This window comes from Aspergillus vadensis (genome assembly GCF_003184925.1).
Source record: "Aspergillus vadensis CBS 113365 unplaced genomic scaffold BO88scaffold_2, whole genome shotgun sequence".
NCBI lineage: Eukaryota > Fungi > Ascomycota > Eurotiomycetes > Eurotiales > Aspergillaceae > Aspergillus > Aspergillus vadensis.
Window position 1 is genome coordinate 300375 of NW_020292040.1, and position 19058 is coordinate 319432.

At 50.0% G+C, this 19058-nt stretch overlaps 9 protein-coding genes and 1 non-coding gene across 10 annotated transcripts; 6 read left to right on the forward strand and 4 right to left on the reverse strand.

Annotated features, from left to right (window-relative positions):
* Positions 1–2222: 2222 nt before the first annotated feature.
* On the forward strand, positions 2223–3433 carry BO88DRAFT_330831 (putative succinate:fumarate antiporter (Acr1); the record flags this gene model as incomplete). Its single annotated transcript, XM_025702649.1, has 5 exons — positions 2223–2289; positions 2344–2391; positions 2455–2504; positions 2556–2754; positions 2820–3433. The coding sequence occupies 5 exons, from the start codon at positions 2223–2225 to the stop codon at positions 3431–3433; spliced, it is 978 nt and encodes a 325-aa protein (XP_025567073.1).
* A 507-nt stretch (positions 3434–3940) lies between these two features.
* Positions 3941–5254, forward strand: BO88DRAFT_421685 (actin monomer binding protein; the record flags this gene model as incomplete). The annotated part of the gene is made up of 4 exons (XM_025708532.1): positions 3941–3959; positions 4104–4741; positions 4828–5079; positions 5138–5254. 4 exons carry the CDS (start codon positions 3941–3943, stop codon positions 5252–5254), a joined length of 1026 nt encoding a protein of 341 aa, XP_025567074.1.
* BO88DRAFT_92022 (PHF5 family protein) lies at positions 5163–6100 on the reverse strand. The gene has a single exon (XM_025713259.1). The coding sequence runs from the start codon at positions 5866–5868 to the stop codon at positions 5542–5544; it is 327 nt and encodes a 108-aa protein (XP_025567075.1). The 5' UTR covers positions 5869–6100; the 3' UTR covers positions 5163–5541.
* A 305-nt stretch (positions 6101–6405) lies between these two features.
* BO88DRAFT_440584 (pinin family protein) lies at positions 6406–7919 on the forward strand (the record flags this gene model as incomplete). Its single annotated transcript, XM_025709810.1, has 4 exons — positions 6406–6416; positions 6503–6953; positions 7065–7133; positions 7207–7919. 4 exons carry the CDS (start codon positions 6406–6408, stop codon positions 7630–7632), a joined length of 957 nt encoding a protein of 318 aa, XP_025567076.1. The 3' UTR covers positions 7633–7919.
* A 257-nt stretch (positions 7920–8176) lies between these two features.
* On the forward strand, positions 8177–9979 carry BO88DRAFT_356629 (alpha/beta fold hydrolase; the record flags this gene model as incomplete). The annotated part of the gene is made up of 7 exons (XM_025703737.1): positions 8177–8255; positions 8436–8488; positions 8588–8695; positions 8755–8864; positions 8955–9285; positions 9352–9403; positions 9481–9979. The coding sequence occupies 7 exons, from the start codon at positions 8177–8179 to the stop codon at positions 9756–9758; spliced, it is 1011 nt and encodes a 336-aa protein (XP_025567077.1). The 3' UTR covers positions 9759–9979.
* A 27-nt stretch (positions 9980–10006) lies between these two features.
* Positions 10007–11906, reverse strand: BO88DRAFT_440586 (uncharacterized protein). The gene is made up of 5 exons (XM_025709811.1): positions 11409–11906; positions 11209–11356; positions 11084–11156; positions 10903–11027; positions 10007–10845 (listed from the first exon to the last, which is right to left on the reverse strand). Exons 1-5 carry the CDS (start codon positions 11596–11598, stop codon positions 10137–10139), a joined length of 1245 nt encoding a protein of 414 aa, XP_025567078.1. The 5' UTR covers positions 11599–11906; the 3' UTR covers positions 10007–10136.
* A 502-nt stretch (positions 11907–12408) lies between these two features.
* BO88DRAFT_449169 (60S ribosomal protein eL43) lies at positions 12409–13056 on the forward strand (the record flags this gene model as incomplete). The annotated part of the gene is made up of 4 exons (XM_025710473.1): positions 12409–12427; positions 12515–12545; positions 12691–12855; positions 12993–13056. The coding sequence occupies 4 exons, from the start codon at positions 12409–12411 to the stop codon at positions 13054–13056; spliced, it is 279 nt and encodes a 92-aa protein (XP_025567079.1).
* Positions 13057–14236: 1180 nt separating this feature from the next.
* BO88DRAFT_92100 (putative PHD and RING finger domain protein) lies at positions 14237–16342 on the forward strand. The gene is made up of 2 exons (XM_025713260.1): positions 14237–14624; positions 14742–16342. Exons 1-2 carry the CDS (start codon positions 14324–14326, stop codon positions 16319–16321), a joined length of 1881 nt encoding a protein of 626 aa, XP_025567080.1. The 5' UTR covers positions 14237–14323; the 3' UTR covers positions 16322–16342.
* Positions 16343–17485: 1143 nt separating this feature from the next.
* BO88DRAFT_t44 lies at positions 17486–17587 on the reverse strand. The gene has a single exon. It is a non-coding gene; the product is annotated as a tRNA-Ser (tRNA).
* Positions 17588–17851: 264 nt separating this feature from the next.
* BO88DRAFT_400926 (uncharacterized protein) lies at positions 17852–18513 on the reverse strand. Its single transcript, XM_025705712.1, has 2 exons — positions 18388–18513; positions 17852–18296 (listed from the first exon to the last, which is right to left on the reverse strand). The coding sequence occupies exon 2, from the start codon at positions 18146–18148 to the stop codon at positions 17897–17899; it is 252 nt and encodes an 83-aa protein (XP_025567081.1). The 5' UTR covers positions 18149–18296; positions 18388–18513; the 3' UTR covers positions 17852–17896.
* Positions 18514–19058: the final 545 nt, after the last annotated feature.

A 19058-nucleotide genomic window follows, 5' to 3' on the forward strand; every position in this document is an offset into this window, starting at 1 on the left:
ATTGGGATTAAGGATATCGGTTCATCCTTGGCATGGGTTTCCACAGTTGTCGGTCACACTACTATTCGTCTACACCATGATCTATAGAAAATATTTATATATATTTATGATGAGTCTAGTATAGTTGCTATTGGGGTGTATCCGCGCCAGAATATCAACTTATACCTCAGGCTCTATCCAGATAAGGCTGCATATTATGTCCTGCACTCCTACATAGTCACAAATCCAAGACTCAAATCGGAGAAGATTGGATTCCATGTCTCTCGTACAGGTGGTATATACTACATGAAGTGTCACACTATGTGACCAAGCCCTTTCTACTCCGATACTGCACGTACAGATCTCTCCGATGGACAAACCCACACCACCATCAACAGGCATGGCTGGAATAACAAGACAAGACATAAGAGGGACTATACAGAAACACTATACAGGAAGACCCTCTGCACCAGAGTAAATAGAGCGATGAATAATCAAAACAGCAGAGATCATATGCTAGCTAGTTAACTAAAAGTAACAATCTACTGACTAAACCGTCCAGTTATACTTTGACATGTGAAGATCTGGGGGATCGATCGCTTTCCCTTGTTTTTAGTATTTTACCTTATCGGTTTATCCCCTCTTTTTCTTTATCAGTTTTTTACATTTCTGATCATTTATTTTCGTCTGTTTTGGGACATGTCATGTCAGGAATACATATCTCCTCGCAGTTCAAGACTTATGTTCTGCTTTTCATAGGGTATTTTCTCTTAATAATCTTATTATGTATGTTCGGAAGAATGACCTCCGATGGGCGTGGGTAAATCATGAACCGTGGGGTAAACCTTCAGGAGAGGGGAACATGCATACCCCGTGACTTGCAAAAAAAGGAAGCAACAAAGTGGTAATATACTAGCTGGAAAGGGGAAAATCCCAGGGGGTCACAAAATTAGAGGCATAGTTCTATCTTTTGTTTTTCCTTTTATCATATTCAGACTGTAATTATTATCCATCCCACACAGGATGAACATTTCCTTGCTATTCACAATTGTCGGCACCGGCGGACGGAGAAAGGACCTCGGCTGAAGAACGACCCCAGGCTTGGCCCGGAATTACCCGTGGAAATTATAGGACTGGTGCACCAACTTCCTATCCCCCACACTTTAGGGTCACGGTCTTGTCTCGGGGGTAAAGAAGGCCATGTCACAAGCTAAGGCTTTCTATGTAGGTGAGTAGGTAGCTACTGCTGCTTACGACTGGCAGATGACGACGATATGCTGGAAACCAAGCCATTAAGGAACTCTCCAGCATGTGAAGAGTCCGGTCTTACCTGACATTTGGGAACCATGATCTTTGGTTCCGGCTTACCATTGGCACTCTGAGTTCACTTTTGGCCACGCCACCTTTGGGCCACAAGGACTGGAAGTGCCAATCTGCGCGCCGTTATTCGGAATGACTTTGTGCAGCTCCCGATGCCTCGGGGTGAGGTAGAATAAGTTCAGTAGACACGAGCAGCTTAACCACCACCGGGGAGATGGCAGCCGTAAGGGTATAAGTGATGGGATGTCCCCCACGTTAAGGGAGTTTGTAAATCGTGGAGAGTCCAGAATCCAATCACTTGACTAGTTTCTTTTCCTTCCGTTGACCCTGTCCTAAGTTAATACTCGAGGCGTTCGGTTGTTGGTCTACTGTGCGAAGACGGCGGCATTGCTTCCGCTCGTCCAGAGAAGCTTCCTCCGCTTCCCCGTCATAGCTCCCTCCACGCCCGGTACGCCTGGGCTAAAATCAATCCAAAGCGACAGCAAAAGCCGCCACTGGAGCCGAGCCCGTCTGAGATCCTCATTGCCGAGAACGGCCTTGCGAATGTTTGGGATCTTCCAGCTAAGCCGCTAATCAAGTGACTCCCTCACTCGCCGATTTAAATACCCTGGGTGGGTAGAGCCGAGGGACGTAGTTATACTTCCGTATCTCCCCGTATTTTTGGGCCTTCCTGTGAACCTCCGAGATCGTCCCCGTCCTTTCTTTTAATTAAAAAAATAATAAAGATCCCTGGACTCCGGATCGCTGGCGATTCACTCTTGATCTTTCTCTCCTCTTTTTCCCCCTTTTGTCAAAGCACTTTCGCTGCAAGCGATCGACTAGAAGCTCAATCCACTGCGTTGCCGGCTATAGCTCTTGCAGAAGAGCTTGTTACCAATTGACGGAGACAACAGCATCTCTGCAAAAAATATCAATTGTGCACAATGTCCGCAAAAACTGTACAGGGCCGCAATGGCAAGAAGCCAGCCTCCCCGGCTGTGAACCTCATCGGTAAGCAAACCCTCCCGGCGCATTGACTGAGTACTGTACTAACTTGCGATTCAGCTGGTGGTGGTGCCGGTATGATGGAAGCGCTCGTGTGTCACCCTCTCGGTATGTGCTAGAATAAGTCAATTGACTGTCTTGGGTGAGAACTCCACTGACAGTATATGCCAGACACCATCAAAGTTCGGATGCAGCTCTCCCGCCGGGCCCGCGCACCGGGTGTAAGTGAACACCATGTGTGAAGCATTGAGCCACAGTTAACGGATTTATAGGTAAAACCCCGTGGGTTCGTTGCCACCGGTGTTGAGATCGTGAAGAAGGAGACTGCCATGGGTCTGTACAAGGGTCTGGGTGCCGTCCTTGGTGGTATCATCCCTAAGATGGCAATTCGGTTCACCTCCTACGAATCATACAAGCAAATGCTTGCTGATAAGGAGACCGGTGCCGTGACCAGCAAAGCCACTTTCCTGGGTAAGTCGCGATCCATAGCCCTTTCCCAGTGAGGCATGGAGGCTAACAGGGCTCCTTCTATTTAGCTGGTCTTGCTGCTGGTGTGACCGAAGCCGTGGCAGTGGTCAATCCTATGGAGGTTGTCAAGATTCGTTTGCAAGCACAACATCACAGTTTGGCGGACCCTCTCGATGCCCCCAAGTACCGCAGCGCACCACATGCGCTTTTCACCGTGATCAAGGAAGAGGGATTCAGCACCCTGTACCGCGGTGTCTCCCTGACTGCCCTTCGTCAAGGAACCAACCAAGCGGCCAACTTCACAGCCTACACTGAATTGAAGGCTTTCCTCCAGAGAGTTCAGCCCGAGTACAGCAACACCCAGCTTCCTTCCTACCAGACAACATTCATCGGTCTGATCTCCGGTGCTGTCGGACCTTTCTCCAACGCCCCGATCGACACGATCAAGACGAGACTGCAGAAGACCCGCGCTGAGCCCGGTCAGTCAGCCGTATCACGTATCATGGTCATCGCGAAGGACATGTTCAAGCAAGAGGGTGCTCGCGCCTTCTACAAGGGTATCACGCCCCGTGTGATGAGAGTGGCACCTGGTCAGGCCGTCACTTTCACCGTGTATGAGTTCCTGAAGGGCAAGCTGGAGACCTCCGGGTGGGCTTTCGTTGGTGGAAACTATGAAGAGTAAGTGGCTCCCATTGAAGGGATGGCCACTGTATGTTCTCGAAAGCATTTGATACCATGAGCATGGTGGCGTTTTCGATCGCTGAGTTATCAGTATTCTCCTGTTTATATGTTTGGGGGTATTGGAGAGCCGCCAGGCGAGATCCACGTGGAGTGGATTGTATATATTATATCCTTTTTCCTTGTTCATTTCCTATGTTAGCATACCTCCGTTCTTGGATAGAGTCAAATAAACCATTCAGAGAAATTCAGTGAATTCCGAGGGCGTAGTATAGAGTAGAAGTAGATACAAAACTTCCCACGTAGATAAGAAGGGGGCCGATCGCCCGGGGGCAGCAAACTACAGCAAACTGAGCCCCGCTAGAAGCAAGACACACCGCTTCTGCCCTTCCCCTCCGTCTGTCTCCCCGAAACAACCTTCCAGATAAACCCCTCGACTGCAGCAAGTAGACCGGCCGAGAAGTTGCATAATCCGAAACGGCCAGGAGCTACAGCTGGACCTTTATTCACGATGCAGTCCGGAATCTCAGGTACATATCTACATTTCTCGTTCCCCTCGTCTTCCCCTTGTTCCTGACGATTACGACATCCCGCAACCGATCCCCTCGGACATGCCACCTTACAAATCCAAGTTACGCTCAACTCCAGCATTCTTTGCTAACTATACATAATAGTCTCTGATGAGCTTCACGAAGCCTTCAGGAACTTCGTCTCCGATGAATCCATCTTCTGCCTTCCCGTAACAATCAAGTCGGAAAGCCTGTCGCCCCTTTCCCCGGTTCCTTTCGCCTCTCCGAACGCCTTCTACCCGTCTCTTTCTCAGCTCTCATCCGTCCTTGAACCCAAGACTCCTCTTTACCTCCTCATTCGTCGCCCTGAGGGTGGTTCATCCTCCCTCGTGGCTTTGACCTACATTCCTTCCAATGCTGGCGTGCGCGCTAAGACTCTCTTCGCCGCAACCCGCGCCACCTTGGCTAGGGAACTGGGAACGGAGAAGTTCGCTTCGACCATCTTCGCTACGGATGAAGATGAGGTCATTGGCGAGGAGGCATGGAAGGAGCGGGATGCAGAGAAGAAGGGCACCGCGGGCGGTTTCCGACGGGAGGATCTGATGGGCGAGAAGGAGCGGGAGTTGGAGGCTGTGCGAAGAGCCGAAGAGGAGGCTCGCAGCGGCACTCCGAGCAGAGATATTGGTATTGGTGGCACGTTCAAAAGGGGAAACCCATTCGGTGGTGCATCCGTCAAGATGCACGTGGATGACGAGGTTAAGCAGGCCCTCGAAGGGTTACAGCAGGGTGGCCTGGTTCAGCTGGTACGTGTCTTCATGATCCTGCGATCAATGCATCTGGGTTAAGTGTCTTTCATTTGGAATTCTAACTTCGCTTTGTCTAAATACAGGCCATTGATGTCCCCACGGAGGCGATCAAGGTTGCTGCCGTTGAGTCCGGAGTGGAAGCAAACTCCGTCCAGTCACACATCTCTTCATCTTCTCCCCGGTACACTCTTTACCACTACCCCGACTCTGACGTGGTGATCTTCATCTATACCTGCCCCTCGGGTTCCTCGATCAAGGAGCGTATGCTGTATGCCAGCTCCCGGATGCATGCAATCACTATGGCTGGCGATCAGGGCCTGAAGATTTCAAAGAAGGTAAGAGCTGAGTTCAAACGCTCAATTGATTGAAGAGACTCCCTAACACAGCACGCAGATCGAGGCATCCTCGCCCGATGAGATCACGGGCGAAAGGTTGCATGAAGAAGTCCACCCCCCACAGGATAACGGACCGAGCCGGGGATTTGCGAGACCGAGACGTCCGGGTCGGTAAATCTCCGTGCGTGGGTAGATGACTCGTAATTTCTTGTATATCCCGCTCTATGATCCGCGATAGTATATAGCCCCGGGCACCTGTGACCGAAACACCGCCGGTACCAATCTCCTCTCTCTTCTGTAGCTGTAGCTGTCTCACTCTCAACAACCGTTTATATTCGCCCAAGCCACCCCAATAAGTCTGCAGAGCTCCCTAAGACCAGGAGCATACGATGCAGAGAGCAGACGTTCTTGCCCAAGAGCCCAGACGCGTGGCGAATAAGGAAAAACAACACCCAGCCCGCATCAATGATTTCGAAAACTTTTCTTTTGGTAGAATAAATCCGTCCTCGAACTTCCCAAGTTTATAATCTTCGGGCAACCGTCTCGATCCTTTTCGAGTCGCGTGCACTCAAAGCAATAGAAGGCATCACTGATTCCCTCTCCACCACATACGATGCACTTGTTCTGGTAGTTTCCGAAGGAGCACTCGTCGCAAATGCGGACCAGGGTCGTGGGACGCACGTAGGAGTCGCACACGGGACATTTGCCGTCACACTTATCGCACAAGCGGCCGATAGAGATACCGGGCTGCTTGCGGCACATGACGAGATCGGGGTGATGGCGAGACATGGTGGGATTATGAGATTAGTAGCTCTTTTGTGAAGGTAGGAGAGACGTGACGAGTCGTGAAGAATGAGGAAATAACGAGACAAATATCAGATCCGCTGTCGAAGAAAGCTGCAGTTATTACCAGCAGTTACCGCTTCGTAATTAATATAATATGATATGTCAGCAGCGAGACAGTGGAAGGCAATCGAAGAAGTCTGGGTCGGGGAGACAGAAGAGAGAGGCAGAGTGGGAGGGAGATGGAACTGGAACTGGAAGAAACGCTCTTTCGGGGCGGTCTGGTGGTCCGTGCATGGGCCGTTGGAGTCCCGCCGCGCCGGGCATATCGCGATACCGAAACGAAGGTTTGATTGAGAGAAAGCTGCAAATGAATACCCGGTGACTTCTGTCTGGCTGTTTTCGCGGAATGTTTTGATTCGAGTTGTTCGATACCAAGTGTCTGTTCTTCTAATCCTACAAAAGCATTTTTGTTTTCATCTGATTGATTGATTCTCTTTTGCTTCTTTCCTCACCTCTCACGGCTTCTCCTCCCTGCCAGATATGACTGAAGGGTATATAATATTTCGCTGCCTACCCTGACTACTTTTCTTAACGAGAAACATCCCTGCTAACATGGGCCATTTGCATGGATATACAGAACTCTCGCGTCGGCCGTCGCCCTCCCCGACCAGGACACTACTACAATCCCGTCCCCAGAAGCAGGGCTAAAGCGGCGGCAGTCGTCAATCACGGATCCTGATTCGGAGAACAAACGCCGTCGTCTTAGCTCACAAACGGACCATCACGATGATACCCAGTCTATTTCGGATCGCAAACAGGCCTCACCGGATGTAACAGAACGGAAACCGCGGCGTGGCGCAGGACGGGATGAGGAGCGCAAACGCGGCCAACGACTATTCGGTGCTCTGCTGGGGACACTTTCGCAGAGCTCGACCTCGGCGGCCCAAAAGCGACGTGCGGATATTGAGCGACGACAACAGGATAAGTTGAAGTTGCAGGATAAGGAGTATGGGGAGCTGAAGAAGAAGAGGCGGGAGGAACGGGCGGTGATTCGGAAGAAGGAGCAGAGGTTCTACGAGGAGGAATCGGTGAGTTTGGAAATTCCGTGTTTCCGGGGGATGATGAAGATGATGATTTGCTGGGTTTCTGGTTTGCTGCTCGGTTTATGTCGTGCAGGCGCTGATGGATGGATGTCTCAGATGCGCACGCGCCACTCGAATATGATTGCGATGGCTCATTTCCTTAAGACGAGGACGGAGCCGGTATTAGTATGTTTCCCAACCTTACGGTTTTGTGGCGTCGGGGCTTGAGTTTGGGTGGTTCTGACTATTCTTTCTGCAGTACTACAAGCCGTGGCAGCTAAGGGCGGAGGATGAGGATATAATACAGGACCAAATTAAGGAGGCGGAAGCTACTGTCGCAAGAGAAGTGGCGGAGTTCGAAGCACGCTATTCGTCCCACGAGGAGAAGAACCCCGAGCAGCAGGAGGAGAAGATGCAGGAGACTGAGCTTGAAGAGACCCAAGAACCAGCCTCGGTGTCTGAAACGGACGCCATGGAGAATAAGAGTGTCGCTCAAGCGTCTTCGGTGACTATGGGAGCTGAGACAACAGCCGATGGAGGCTCCGAAGAAGCCAAAGCCGAGACCACACCTGCTAATGACAGCAATGTATCTACTAGTATGGACCATGACCGCTCGGATATCCATCGACACGATGATGATGGCGGTGAAGTGGAGGAGGACCAAGAAGATACGGTGATCTATTAGCAGCAGAAGCGGTGACACCCTTTCTCATTTTTCTTCTTATTTAATTTCACCATATTCTATCACATTGAGTAGCGAATTGCACTGTCGACCGGAGGTTGAAGGCAAGTCTATGCTTCTCCTCCTTCATGTACATTATTAGTGTCTGCATCGAGTAAGAACCGAGGCATTTCGGCGGGAAGGCCGGCGAGTTCCCCCATCGGCTGGCTGAACACAAACAATTCGGCGGTCACCAATCAACCAGGGCGAAACTACTGCCAGGAAAACAGGTTATGTGTACCGGAAATGCCATATTACTCGTGCCCAATGGACTCTGTCGCCTCATTTCCTGTAGTTAGTCTTATATTAATCGATCAATAGCTCCGGTTGCACGTGACGGGACAGCTGGCGGGGGTCTCCATAGGGTACCATTTATAGATCCTGGGAAAGTCGGTATAGCAGCATGCAACTTGCCTAAACACTTCTTTCATTCATCTGAATCTCTTCCTGCAGTAGACATCCTTGTCAGTACTTGAACATTACAGCTTCCATCCAACGTTGTTCCGTCATGACCGTGGACAAGATCGATGTAACCGGCGACCCGAGGGTCGAGCGCCGCTCGGCAAACGTCAATGGCAAGACATACGGTATGTAGGAGATGCAGCACATTTGATGCAATTCAGGGGACGGGTATTCTGCAGACTCAATTATTCCTCAAATCATGCATTATTTACTATAACCATGCAGCACAGCTGGCCACCTATACTATTCATCTAGTCCTAGAGACACTAGAAGCTGTAACACATGATCGCTGATATATATCGCAGGCTACCTCTACAGCGAGCCCGAATCGGGGGTTTATCGGGCAACAATCTTCCTCGTGCGTGATGCCATCCCAATCAAGAGTGACTAGTGATATCTATCACAAATGTAATTCAAGCCAAGCAAGACGATCTAACTATCAATATGCTGCGTACAGCTCCATGGCTTCCCCGACCTATCCATGGGATGGCGCTACCAAATCCCCATGTTGATTTCCATGGGTCTGCGAGTCGTCGCGCCAGATTGTCTAGGATACGGCCGAACAGTACGTGCCATCATCTCCATCAAAAACAAGAATATCTTCAATTCTAACGAAAAGAATAGGACGCACCCGAAGAAATAGAACTATATTCGCACAAAAGCTGCGCCAACGACATCAAAGAACTCGCAATCCAACTAGACGCACCCGAGATCATCCTCGGCGGACATGACTGGTAAGCACTCACCTCCACCTTGATATCCAAACAAACTATTCCACACTATAACAGCAAACAAACAAATAAACTAAACACTAAAACCAACAGGGGCGCCGCCCTCGCCTACCGCGTCGCGCTCTGGCACCCAGAGCTCGTAACGCACATCTTCACAGTCTGCGTGCCGTACGCAGCGCCAACACGCAAATACCTCGCGCTAGAAGACATGGTAGAGAACATTGCGCCGCATTTCGCCTACCAGTTGCAATTCCGGAGCGGGAATCTCGAAGATGTCATCTTCAGCAAGGAAGATATCGAGAAGTTCTTGTCGGCGCTGTATGGCGGTCGGACGGATGAGAGGGATGTGGCGTTTGATGCCGAGTATGGGGTTTTGTTGGATCGTATGGAACTTGTTAGGCCGTCGCCTTTGTTGAGTGAAGTGGTGAGTTGTCCTTTCTTACCTCCCATAAAAAGAGAACGTTGACATGCTAATGTGGATGACATCCAGGAACTGGAATACTATGCGAATGAATTCTCGCGGAATGGGCTGAGAGGGCCGTGTATGTTCCATCCATCCCTATTCCCATTACTGCCCAATCCCTAGTGTTAAGGGGGAAAAATACTAATAAACGCACAGTAAACTGGTACCGCACACGAGAGATAAACTACGAAGAAGAGCTCGCCATCTTGAACGCACGCATCACAGCCCCATTACTATTCATCCAAGCGCTCAAGGACTCCGCGCTGCCGCCGCATCTAGGAAAAGGAATGACAAGGACAGTCCCGCATCTGACGTACAAACAGGTGAACACGTCGCATTGGGCGCTGTGGCAGGAGCCGGAGGAGGTGAATGAGATTATTGCGTGGTGGTTGAAGGAGGTGGTGTTTAAGAGTTTGAGAATGTCGAGGTTGTGAGGTTTGATTCTGATGGGGGTGGTATGTATGGGTAGTTCTCGAGTGTAGTACTTTTCTGTACGCATATCTTGCTTGATTGGTTGATTGTATTCTTGGGTCTGTTTTGGGATTATCCGCTGGGCGGGATCATTTGAGAATTGTTTGGGATTCACAGGTTATTGAAAATGGGTTTCCAGTACTACTAGGATAAAGTCATTTATATAAATAACATGGAGGTCGGCATATGAGAGCTGTTCGAACGAGCCGTGGGGAAGTTCACTGGCAAGTAATATTATAAACAACCAAGTAAATATATCTATAAACAACCAAATCAAGTCATAAGTAGCTATATAACAATTCTTGTTGAGAGTTCGTCAATTGGATAAGGCTACAAGAAAATCAATTATCAACGATCTGGGTCTCAATATGACACCCGACCTTGTCCCAGCGATCAATAAACTCCTGACCCAAAGTAGCAGTAGTGACGATACCGCAACGAGACACCTTCTTCACCTTCTCCTCATTCTCAAGAATCGTCATGGCCGCCTCAGCCAGACTCAGCCCAGTAAACTCGTACATAGTACCCTGGTATCTCAACTTGCCCAGCACGCGCTGAGGCGTGGGGGTATCCTGGTCAGCAGTCGCGACGGCGCGGTACTCGACGAAGTCGTTGACGGAATCCTCGAGGGTAGGACCAGTACCCGGAGTGTAGATGTATTTCCTGACGAGGGTGCGAACCGGAGGCAGGAGTAGAGCTGTAATAGCGAACAGGAACGTATAGTGCCAGAGGATTCCGGTGAAGGCGTTCCTGGCGCGGAGGAATTGTCTGAAGTAGAACCGGGGTCCGTAGAACTCTGGCATCAGGGTACTGCTGCGGTGGACGGTTGTGGTATCTGCTAGGCCTGATGGAGAGGTGGTCAAGATGCCCATGTCGCGGACGGATCGGATACCGAGGAGCCTCGCCCATAGCGGCTCACGGGGGATATCTTTCGGAGGGGCCGATGCGGCCAGCGCAAAGGGGGTGGAGATTTTGCGCATTTCGGAAGGTGGCACATTCTCGAAGAAAGTGAGAACTGTAGAGAGAGTGCCGCCGCTTGCTCCGGAGGATCTGCGAGGGTTGGTGTTAGGTATTGGATGGTCCATTGGGGTAGGTGGTGTCTCTCACTTGATCTCGTGGATGTCACCGGTGATTGATCTGGTGTGGCAGGATAGATCTTCGCGGACTCGCTTCACTGTAGCCCAGGCGAGCAAGTCTGCAGGTGCGCTTTCGATGCCAACGCAAGGGATAATCTGATTGATAGTTAGGTTGTTGTCGTATTGCGGAGTCATGAGGGTAAGGTACATACAACAGCACCATTCGCTTTGGCAGTTTCGTGGTATTCGTCGATGATCTCCTTGACCCAGTGTGTCTCTCCGGTACTGCTTCGGTTAGCTATGCATTGGTGGACTGGTTATATGGCGGCAAACTGACGCATCGACATAGTGAGTTCCGTTGCTGGCACAAGCTTCAATCACGGGCGTGGAGTATAGACAGTAGGGACCCACGCAGTTTATGATAACTCGCGTCTTTTGGACCAACGGGTGCAACTCCTCACGGTTGAGTTGCACGGCGAGGAGGTCTACAAGCAAGTCAACGGTGTGTTCAGCCAACAGACATGTAGTATCAAGTACCTGGCTCGGCACGATCCGGGTTCACATTCTTCAGCTCTTTGGCGATATACTCCAATTTGCTGAGAGAACGACCAGCCAGAGCCCACTTCAGGTTGGTGGGAAAGTTCTTGACAATGTGGTCAGCACAGAAGCGTCCTGTATAGCCCGTGGGCCCCAGGACGATCAGATCATATTGCTTGTTGGATTCCATTTGTTTGTGAGGCTTGGTCGGCTATATCGATTTGTGATATACGAAGGAGATGCTGGATAGCAGATACAGATAGGATACAAGCACTATGCAAATTATTTGACCGCCAGGGATGAATCTAGGGGGGATTCCTGAATGCCACCCAGCCATGACGGCGTTGCTGAACAGCGGTCCTGGGCTAACCCGATGTGAAGAAACCTCCGATGAGAGGACCGAGGCATGTGGTTATGCTTAATGCAGTAATGGGATGAGGGGACATTGTGTAGTTCATTGTAGCCGTCTCTAGCATATGAAAGGGTTTTACTCGCTTCTGTTCAGTAATCAAAATCAAGCAAGGGTCCTAAGAAGCTATACAGATCCTTGTTGCTTACCATGAGGTAACTATTGCCGACTAGTTACAAAGTGGTTAGTAAACTAATTAATTAGTTGTGTTATGCTGTGTCGCATTACATAAGCTTCCGTTTGTGTACACACGTGCGTGGGGGGCTGCTGGTTCGAGATAGATTCGCACAGTACGGCTCAAAATGACGAACATGACTATGGTCAAAGAAATAGGGGGAGTTAAAGAAATTACAAAGCTCTCTAGAGATTTAATCATATAGTTTTCCACATTATAAACAGTATGCTGCCACTAGAGTAGCCAAGTGAATACATCATAGGGAGCATCTGCATTTGAAGGGGTACACGTGACCAAAGTTCCAGCCCTAAGCGAGCCCGCCCACAACCATTCCCGCCCGAGTAGAAAGCCTCAGTCTCGATTTCGTCTTACCGCACTGTTATCATCTTCGACCTCAACAGCCGCACAGAGACAAGATGACGAAGCGCACCAAGAGTATGTGCCCCTCTTGAACCCCTACAGAAAGACCGATGAGGTTTTGAATTTATGAACGACGAATCGCGAGACTAACACTTATTGCAGAGGTCGGTATCACGGGTAAATATGGTACCAGGTATGCAGCCACGCTTTTCCACCACGGAGTCTTGAAATCGGGATGAAGTCGATCGAGTTTTTATTTTCCGGAAATCGAAGACGACAGATTCAACCTCGAATTTTGCGATACAGAAGAATCGATATTGACGATGGTTTGATAACAGATACGGTGCCTCCCTGCGTAAGCAGGTGAAGAAGATGGAAGTGTCCCAGCACGCCCGTTACATCTGCACCTTCTGCGGAAAGAACACCGTCAAGCGCAAGGCTGTTGGTATCTGGGAGTGCAAGGGTTGCAACAAGACCGTCGCCGGTGGTGCCTACACCGTCTCGTAAGTACCAACTCTACTGTTGCCGCTGCTGCTTTGGATAAGCTGCGTCTTGGGTCCAGTGCAATCTCCATCTACTTGGACTGGACCCTTGAGAAGCGGGCATGACATGGATGCTAATCGCTCGGATTGTGTTACAGTACCCCCGCCGCCGCCGCCACCCGCTCCACCATCCGTCGTCTCAGAGAAATCGCGGAGGTTTAAATGTGATAATGGGATTACTTTTTTCTATTACGTTTAAATCAAAAAATGAGAAAATGAGATCTGGAGAATTTCAATGAGCGAATGTCTCTTTCCACGAAGCCCGCTAGTTCGATGTTGGTAACGCCAACTGCTGTCGTTTGCACAAGGATTTTTCTTCACCAATAGATTTAAATACCATCGGTGATTCCAGACCTTTCACCCAGTTCCATCGAACCAATTAGTCGATTTACCGGATTTATCGGATGAACCTTTTCGTACTACCACTCTTGTTCTGCACTTGGAAACAACGGAGCAACTTGTGATTGTGCCATGCCATCTGATGGACTTGTTTGTGGTAGCATGTGAGTATCTCAACAGGGGATGTTGGGTTCAGGTTGATGGATGTCCACTCGATAATTTTGAGTTGAGTGTGTAGGGAGACACCGCCAACCACCGCATTTCCGCAAGGATGTAGAGGAGAACGCCCCCCTCGTGCATTTATCGACATGCATGCATACTATCCATATGTGCCAAATGTGGTCATCCTTTCGCTTGATCAACCATATAGAGTTCTATCCGTAGCTTGTTCGGACAGGTTGCTCAAGACGGTCGCAAACCTTAAAGAAATGTGTTCACTACGTATCTGTTCCTTTTCTTTGGTTATTTTCGTTTTCTCGAACTACCACTAGGGACGGACCGTTGTGTCAGCTAAATATATCAAGTTAACTAATTATTCGTCATTGTTTAGGCAGATAAGAAAAGGTCATTCGGGAATTCGCACTACTATACACTAACCACTAAATACTCATGGAGGGGGGGAAGATCAGGGTCACACCGACCCGTGGACTTTTCTACTAGCTTTTTCAGGGAAGAGAAAGAAAGACAGTCAATTACTAAAGCAGAGGGAGGGAACCAACTAACTAGGAAGAAAGAGGCTTGCTGAGACTAGAGATGCAAAGGTACTCAGCTGGTGCTGCAAGGGCAAGGCATTTTTCTCATTCATCATTCAAAAAAGAGAGCGCGCGGGTGACTAAGGCCAGGCGACGATATTCAATGAAGATCATTGGCTGGACCAGAGCCGGTCACGTTGGAGGCCAGACTGCATTGCGTTAGGCTGGATTTCAGGTCCACCTTCAAAAGGCCGGTTGCTTTCTCCCCACATCACTCGACCTGCTCTCTCTCCCCTTCTCCTTCCCACTCCCTCTGCCTTCCTGTCCCTTCTGCCGGTTGCTCTTCATGCCTTCTCTCAGCGTCTCTGCAGACAATTGTGGCACATCACCTTCTGTTAATGTCCGACACCTGTATTGTGTGCTTAGGAGACCTTGGCGAAAGCGCCAGCGATCCTCTTGCCGTCGCCGCCGAAGCCGCGCCAAGACTTGACCTCGGGGCAGAGGGCAAGTCGGCGGATACCTCTCTCAACAACCATGATGGCGTAGATGGCACAGAGGACTCGGGTCAGATCGCTCAGCTCCTCCCTTGCGGGCATATCCTGCACAATAACTGTCTGAAGCCCTGGGTGGAGCGAGCCAACAGCTGTCCGATATGTCGTCGGAGTTTCAATATGGTCGAACTAAGTGACCGCCCTGGTGGTAAGTACTTGATAAGTCCCTTTTCTATTGACCTACCTACAATGGTCATGGATAGTCTTTACTTCTTTCTTGTTTGTTATGTGTATCTCAGTTAACTGATCTGTGGCTTCCCTTTAGGTCCCGTCACATCCTCTTATGCCGTGCAGGATCGAGTTCAGCAAGCAGAAGTCGACCCCTCGATGATCATTGAATATATAGATGATGATTTTGCCGATTTTCAACCTTGTCCAATCTGTGGGGATGCGGACAATGAAGAACTGCTTCTCCTCTGTGATGGCTGTGATGTCCCCTCTCACACATATTGTGTTGGCCTCGATTCCGTCCCGACGGGTCCCTGGTACTGCGCACGGTGTGTGACGCAACGTCGCCTCGGGCGATCTCCTGAGACTGCCGACTGGTCTTCCCAGTCACAAGACAGGCGTGGTCGTCGCACAAGAGCACAGCGACGCAGACTGCAGAGCAGGAACCAGCTCAATTCGCTGCACTGGGCTCGCGTGTGGCAATCTGTCTGGGATCATCTGAATCTCGACTTGGACTTTCCGTTCGATGATGACATGGCTGCGGAGCGCGCTCGACAAGAGCAGCGCAGGGAAGAAGCCCATCAGCGTGATTTCCGAGCCTGGCAACGTCGCTTTGAAGTTGCCGAACAGCAGGGTGGTGGCAATCGGTTCCGAGACACTGCCGCTCTACTGGATATCGAGGCGCCTCGCCCGTCGCGGCCTCGCGTTCCTCGTGAGCCCACTCCAGAGCCCGAGTCCCTTGAAGAGATGAGGGCCTGGAATGCTTTCGAGCGTGCCCGCGAAATAGAGAATGACCCAAGCGCGGCCCGGAAACGTAAAGAACCTACGTTGTCGCCATCCCCCGAACCTACCGAACCTGAACGCAAGTTGAAGCGGCCCCGAACACGAAGGGCCGAAGACCTGGCAGCTCGGGCGATGCAGAATGGTGAATCATCGAGAGCTGCTAGTGCGCATGCCACCGCTCGGATCAATGCCGAGAGTTCGAGCGAACCGAGTTTCCTTCAATCCCTCCTAAAGGAGGTGGAGGAATCGTCCAACCCGAACGGGGTCACTTCCCATGGCGCCTCCGGTCAATCATCCATTGCGCCCACCGATCATACGACCCCAGGCCCCTCGTCGCCTTCTATTTCGCCTGCCCCATCTAACCATTCTTCCCCGCGTCTGTCTTCCGTCACACCGCCTCCAACCCTCCGAAGCAGGCCCATGTCTCCACTACAACTGGGGTCACCAGCAGACCCGTCCTCTCCACCTTTTTCGCCAGATGTGTCGCCGGTTGGTTCTGCTCGCAGTGCCCAAGACGATCACTCGTCGCAAGTCCCCACTCGCCGCCCAAATCGTCGGATACCTCGCTCTGCCACTCGATCAGCGGCTATCCGTTCCGACGACAGCTCTCCCAGTCGTCCCGGCTTATCCCTCAAAGTCAAGTCTGACATACAGAAGCTGGTCGGGTCATCGCTTAAGCCTTACTATCGCTCGAAGACCATCACGAAAGAACAATACACGGAAATCAATCGAAATATATCTCGGAAGCTGTACGAGCGTGCGGGCGACGTTGAAACGCTCGGGATCGGGGCCAAAGCCACGCTGGCTACCGTGGCCAAGGATGAAGTGGAGAAGGCCGTTGATGCGTTGAAGCAACGCCACGACCTCAATGACTCTGTTGATGAAAGCTCTTGATACTTGAATAGCGTCTTGCATTTCCCGGCGTTTTGCAGCGATTAATCTGATTCCTGTGGGAGGATAAGGGAACCCGGCGTTTGTTTTTCAAGTGACAACTCCCGTTTGGCCGGAACTTGCACGGGAGGGTTGGATACCCATTGAGAAATATACTGGCCGGCTGGGTGGCGTATGTTGTCCACCGCATACTGTAGCATTGCCTTGCATTTATTATATACCTGAGTGATATACTATGTCATTTTGCTGGCCGTCCAGATCCTAGACGGCCAGCGTGGGCAGTACATGCGTCGTTATGATTCTGCGACGTAGCACAGACACAACAATGTAAACTTGGTCCTCGTCCCTCACCGCTCCAATGACAACAAGAAACCACTGAAACCCAATCTTTCGATCCTAACAACCCAAACTTGAGACCAACCACCACCTGCTGCATAACCATTCAATCTGTAACATCAGTCCCGCAATGCAGAAAAGTAAACATGAAAGTAGAGTACGTAGTACTATAGATAGTCACCGCCAATTGCAACCGATCGGACTCACCCGCCTAGCATATATCGAGTATCGACTGATCACATACATCACATCCTCCTCTCTGCCTCTTTATCTGCCCTCTCGTTCTCGCTTAAGTATCACGGACAGCCGGATATTCGGCCAGTGTCCTGCATGCATGCACGGGTTCCCAATCAACCACCATAGATCGTTCGGATCGTGGGTTGCCGGAGCAGTTAGCTACTGAGCTATATTGAGTTTTTCGTAAACGGACACTACAACTGTAAATAGATCTGCTAGCTAGCTAGCTAGGCTACGTACGTAGTTACTAACCGGTTCGCATGATCTGGAACTGCCTTGGGAGGTACTCGTTATCTAGCAGTAGCTGGCTAGGTATCAGTGCATGCATGCACGCTTGCATGCTAAAGGCTGGAACTGAGGGCTCGGGGTTTGGTTTCATGATATACTTATTACATACATACTACCACATACATACATACATACTGTACATAGTAGTGTAAGGAAGGGAGAACCGACCAAAAATAGTAAGTAGTAGTCGGATAGAACCTTCCTCCCACCTCCAACTTATGCACTCAGAAACAAGACAAGAGTAAGTAACTTACTAACTAGACAGTTAGTAGTAAACACTAGAGGCACAAAAAAGAAAAAGATGTGCGACACCTCTGGGACTCGAACCCAGGCGAGCGAACCCACAGGCTAAACTGCTAGTACGAAGATGTAGTAGCAGGCCTGCCTTAATCACTCGGCCAAAGTATCTGATTGGAAATATTTCTTATCCCTCATAGTGACATATAACTATAATACTTATTCTCTGAGTAAAGCGAAGATGATCCACATTACTCAAGCTCTTCTCTTTGTTCCATGGTTTCGGGTATTGGCATTATTGATTGCTTAGCTTAGAATGGTTGGGTTCGTTGTTTAAACTATGGTAGATAAGGGTTTTTTTTTCACTGTTTTCTTGTGTGTGTGGTGGATCGGAATAGTTCCGTATGGCCCTGTGTTGTATGTACTAGTAGGTAAATCTTGCCTTGTGGGTTGATTGGTGGATGTTGGAAATTTCTTCAATCATTTGGTGGTAACGGGGTCTGTTTGCTCTGCTCTGCTGCTAATGCGGTTCTCGTCACGGACTATCATGTAGCGGGCGGATAAGTTCTTAGATAATAAACTTTTTGTTTTGTTTGTCAAACTAGTCTGCCTTGTATTTATTCTCCGGCATGAGTTGTCTACGACCACGTTATCTAGTACCAGATAGGAGGTGAGTGTCAGAGACTTGACCTGCTGCAGAGCTGTCACATACTTCTGTCTTGTCTCTCTCATTTTTGCAGGACCCAGTCAGGGCTCCATCCAACAAAGGTCTAGACGTGAAAAGAAGGGAAAGAGAAAGGCAAGAGAAAAAAATTTATGGAGCCCATAGCTATAATCTATGGAACCCCTATCTTTTTCTTCCCATGGTCCCACTACAACACTATTCAAGCCACACAAGCACAAAGTCAGCCTATTTATCTTCAAGTAGATTAGTTCTGGTGATGAGGTTTCAAGTCGCTGGGGGTTAGCACCTGGATTTTTGTCCGTATTAGGTATGGTTTCGGCTTTCGGTCTCAGAAAATGTGCCGCCGTTCCTGGTTCGTATCTCAGCGTGTGGCCCGTGGACAGGCTGAAGTTAAGCGGATGACGAATCACTGCACAAGTTGCAGACGCGCAGATAATAAGTCCTACAGTGGATTGCGTGATATGGCAGACCGATTGCTGTAACTACCACGTGCTGCTATTGCTGACATATCTACTACAGTCTGGCACGAACACATGAAACCGACTGATCTCGTCAACGGTCAGTCTGCGCACGTCCTGAGGACGAAGTGTCGAGAAATGTCGAGATAGGCACGCCAAGCCATCGGGTAGAAGTGGGCACTGGATCCAGTGCTGATATCTAACCTTCTTTATGAATCATTTCGGAGATTCGGAGCCACCGAGGCGCGAGCTGGTGCCCACTTGGCCGCATAGAGCGAAGAGTTTGCATCCCATGGCCCCCAATCTGTTAGTGCTGCCTGAGGGGCTTGTTGTGCAGCCGGGGAAACGCATTATTCATGACGCTTGCGCTATGTCTGGCCTACATATCAGTATGTTCCCAATGAGAATCCTGTAAACACCGGGGACCCTGGTCATCCTTCGGATATAACGGCTCATAACTAAGCCCGGGCATGATGGCATTGCCCTAACTAAGCACAGG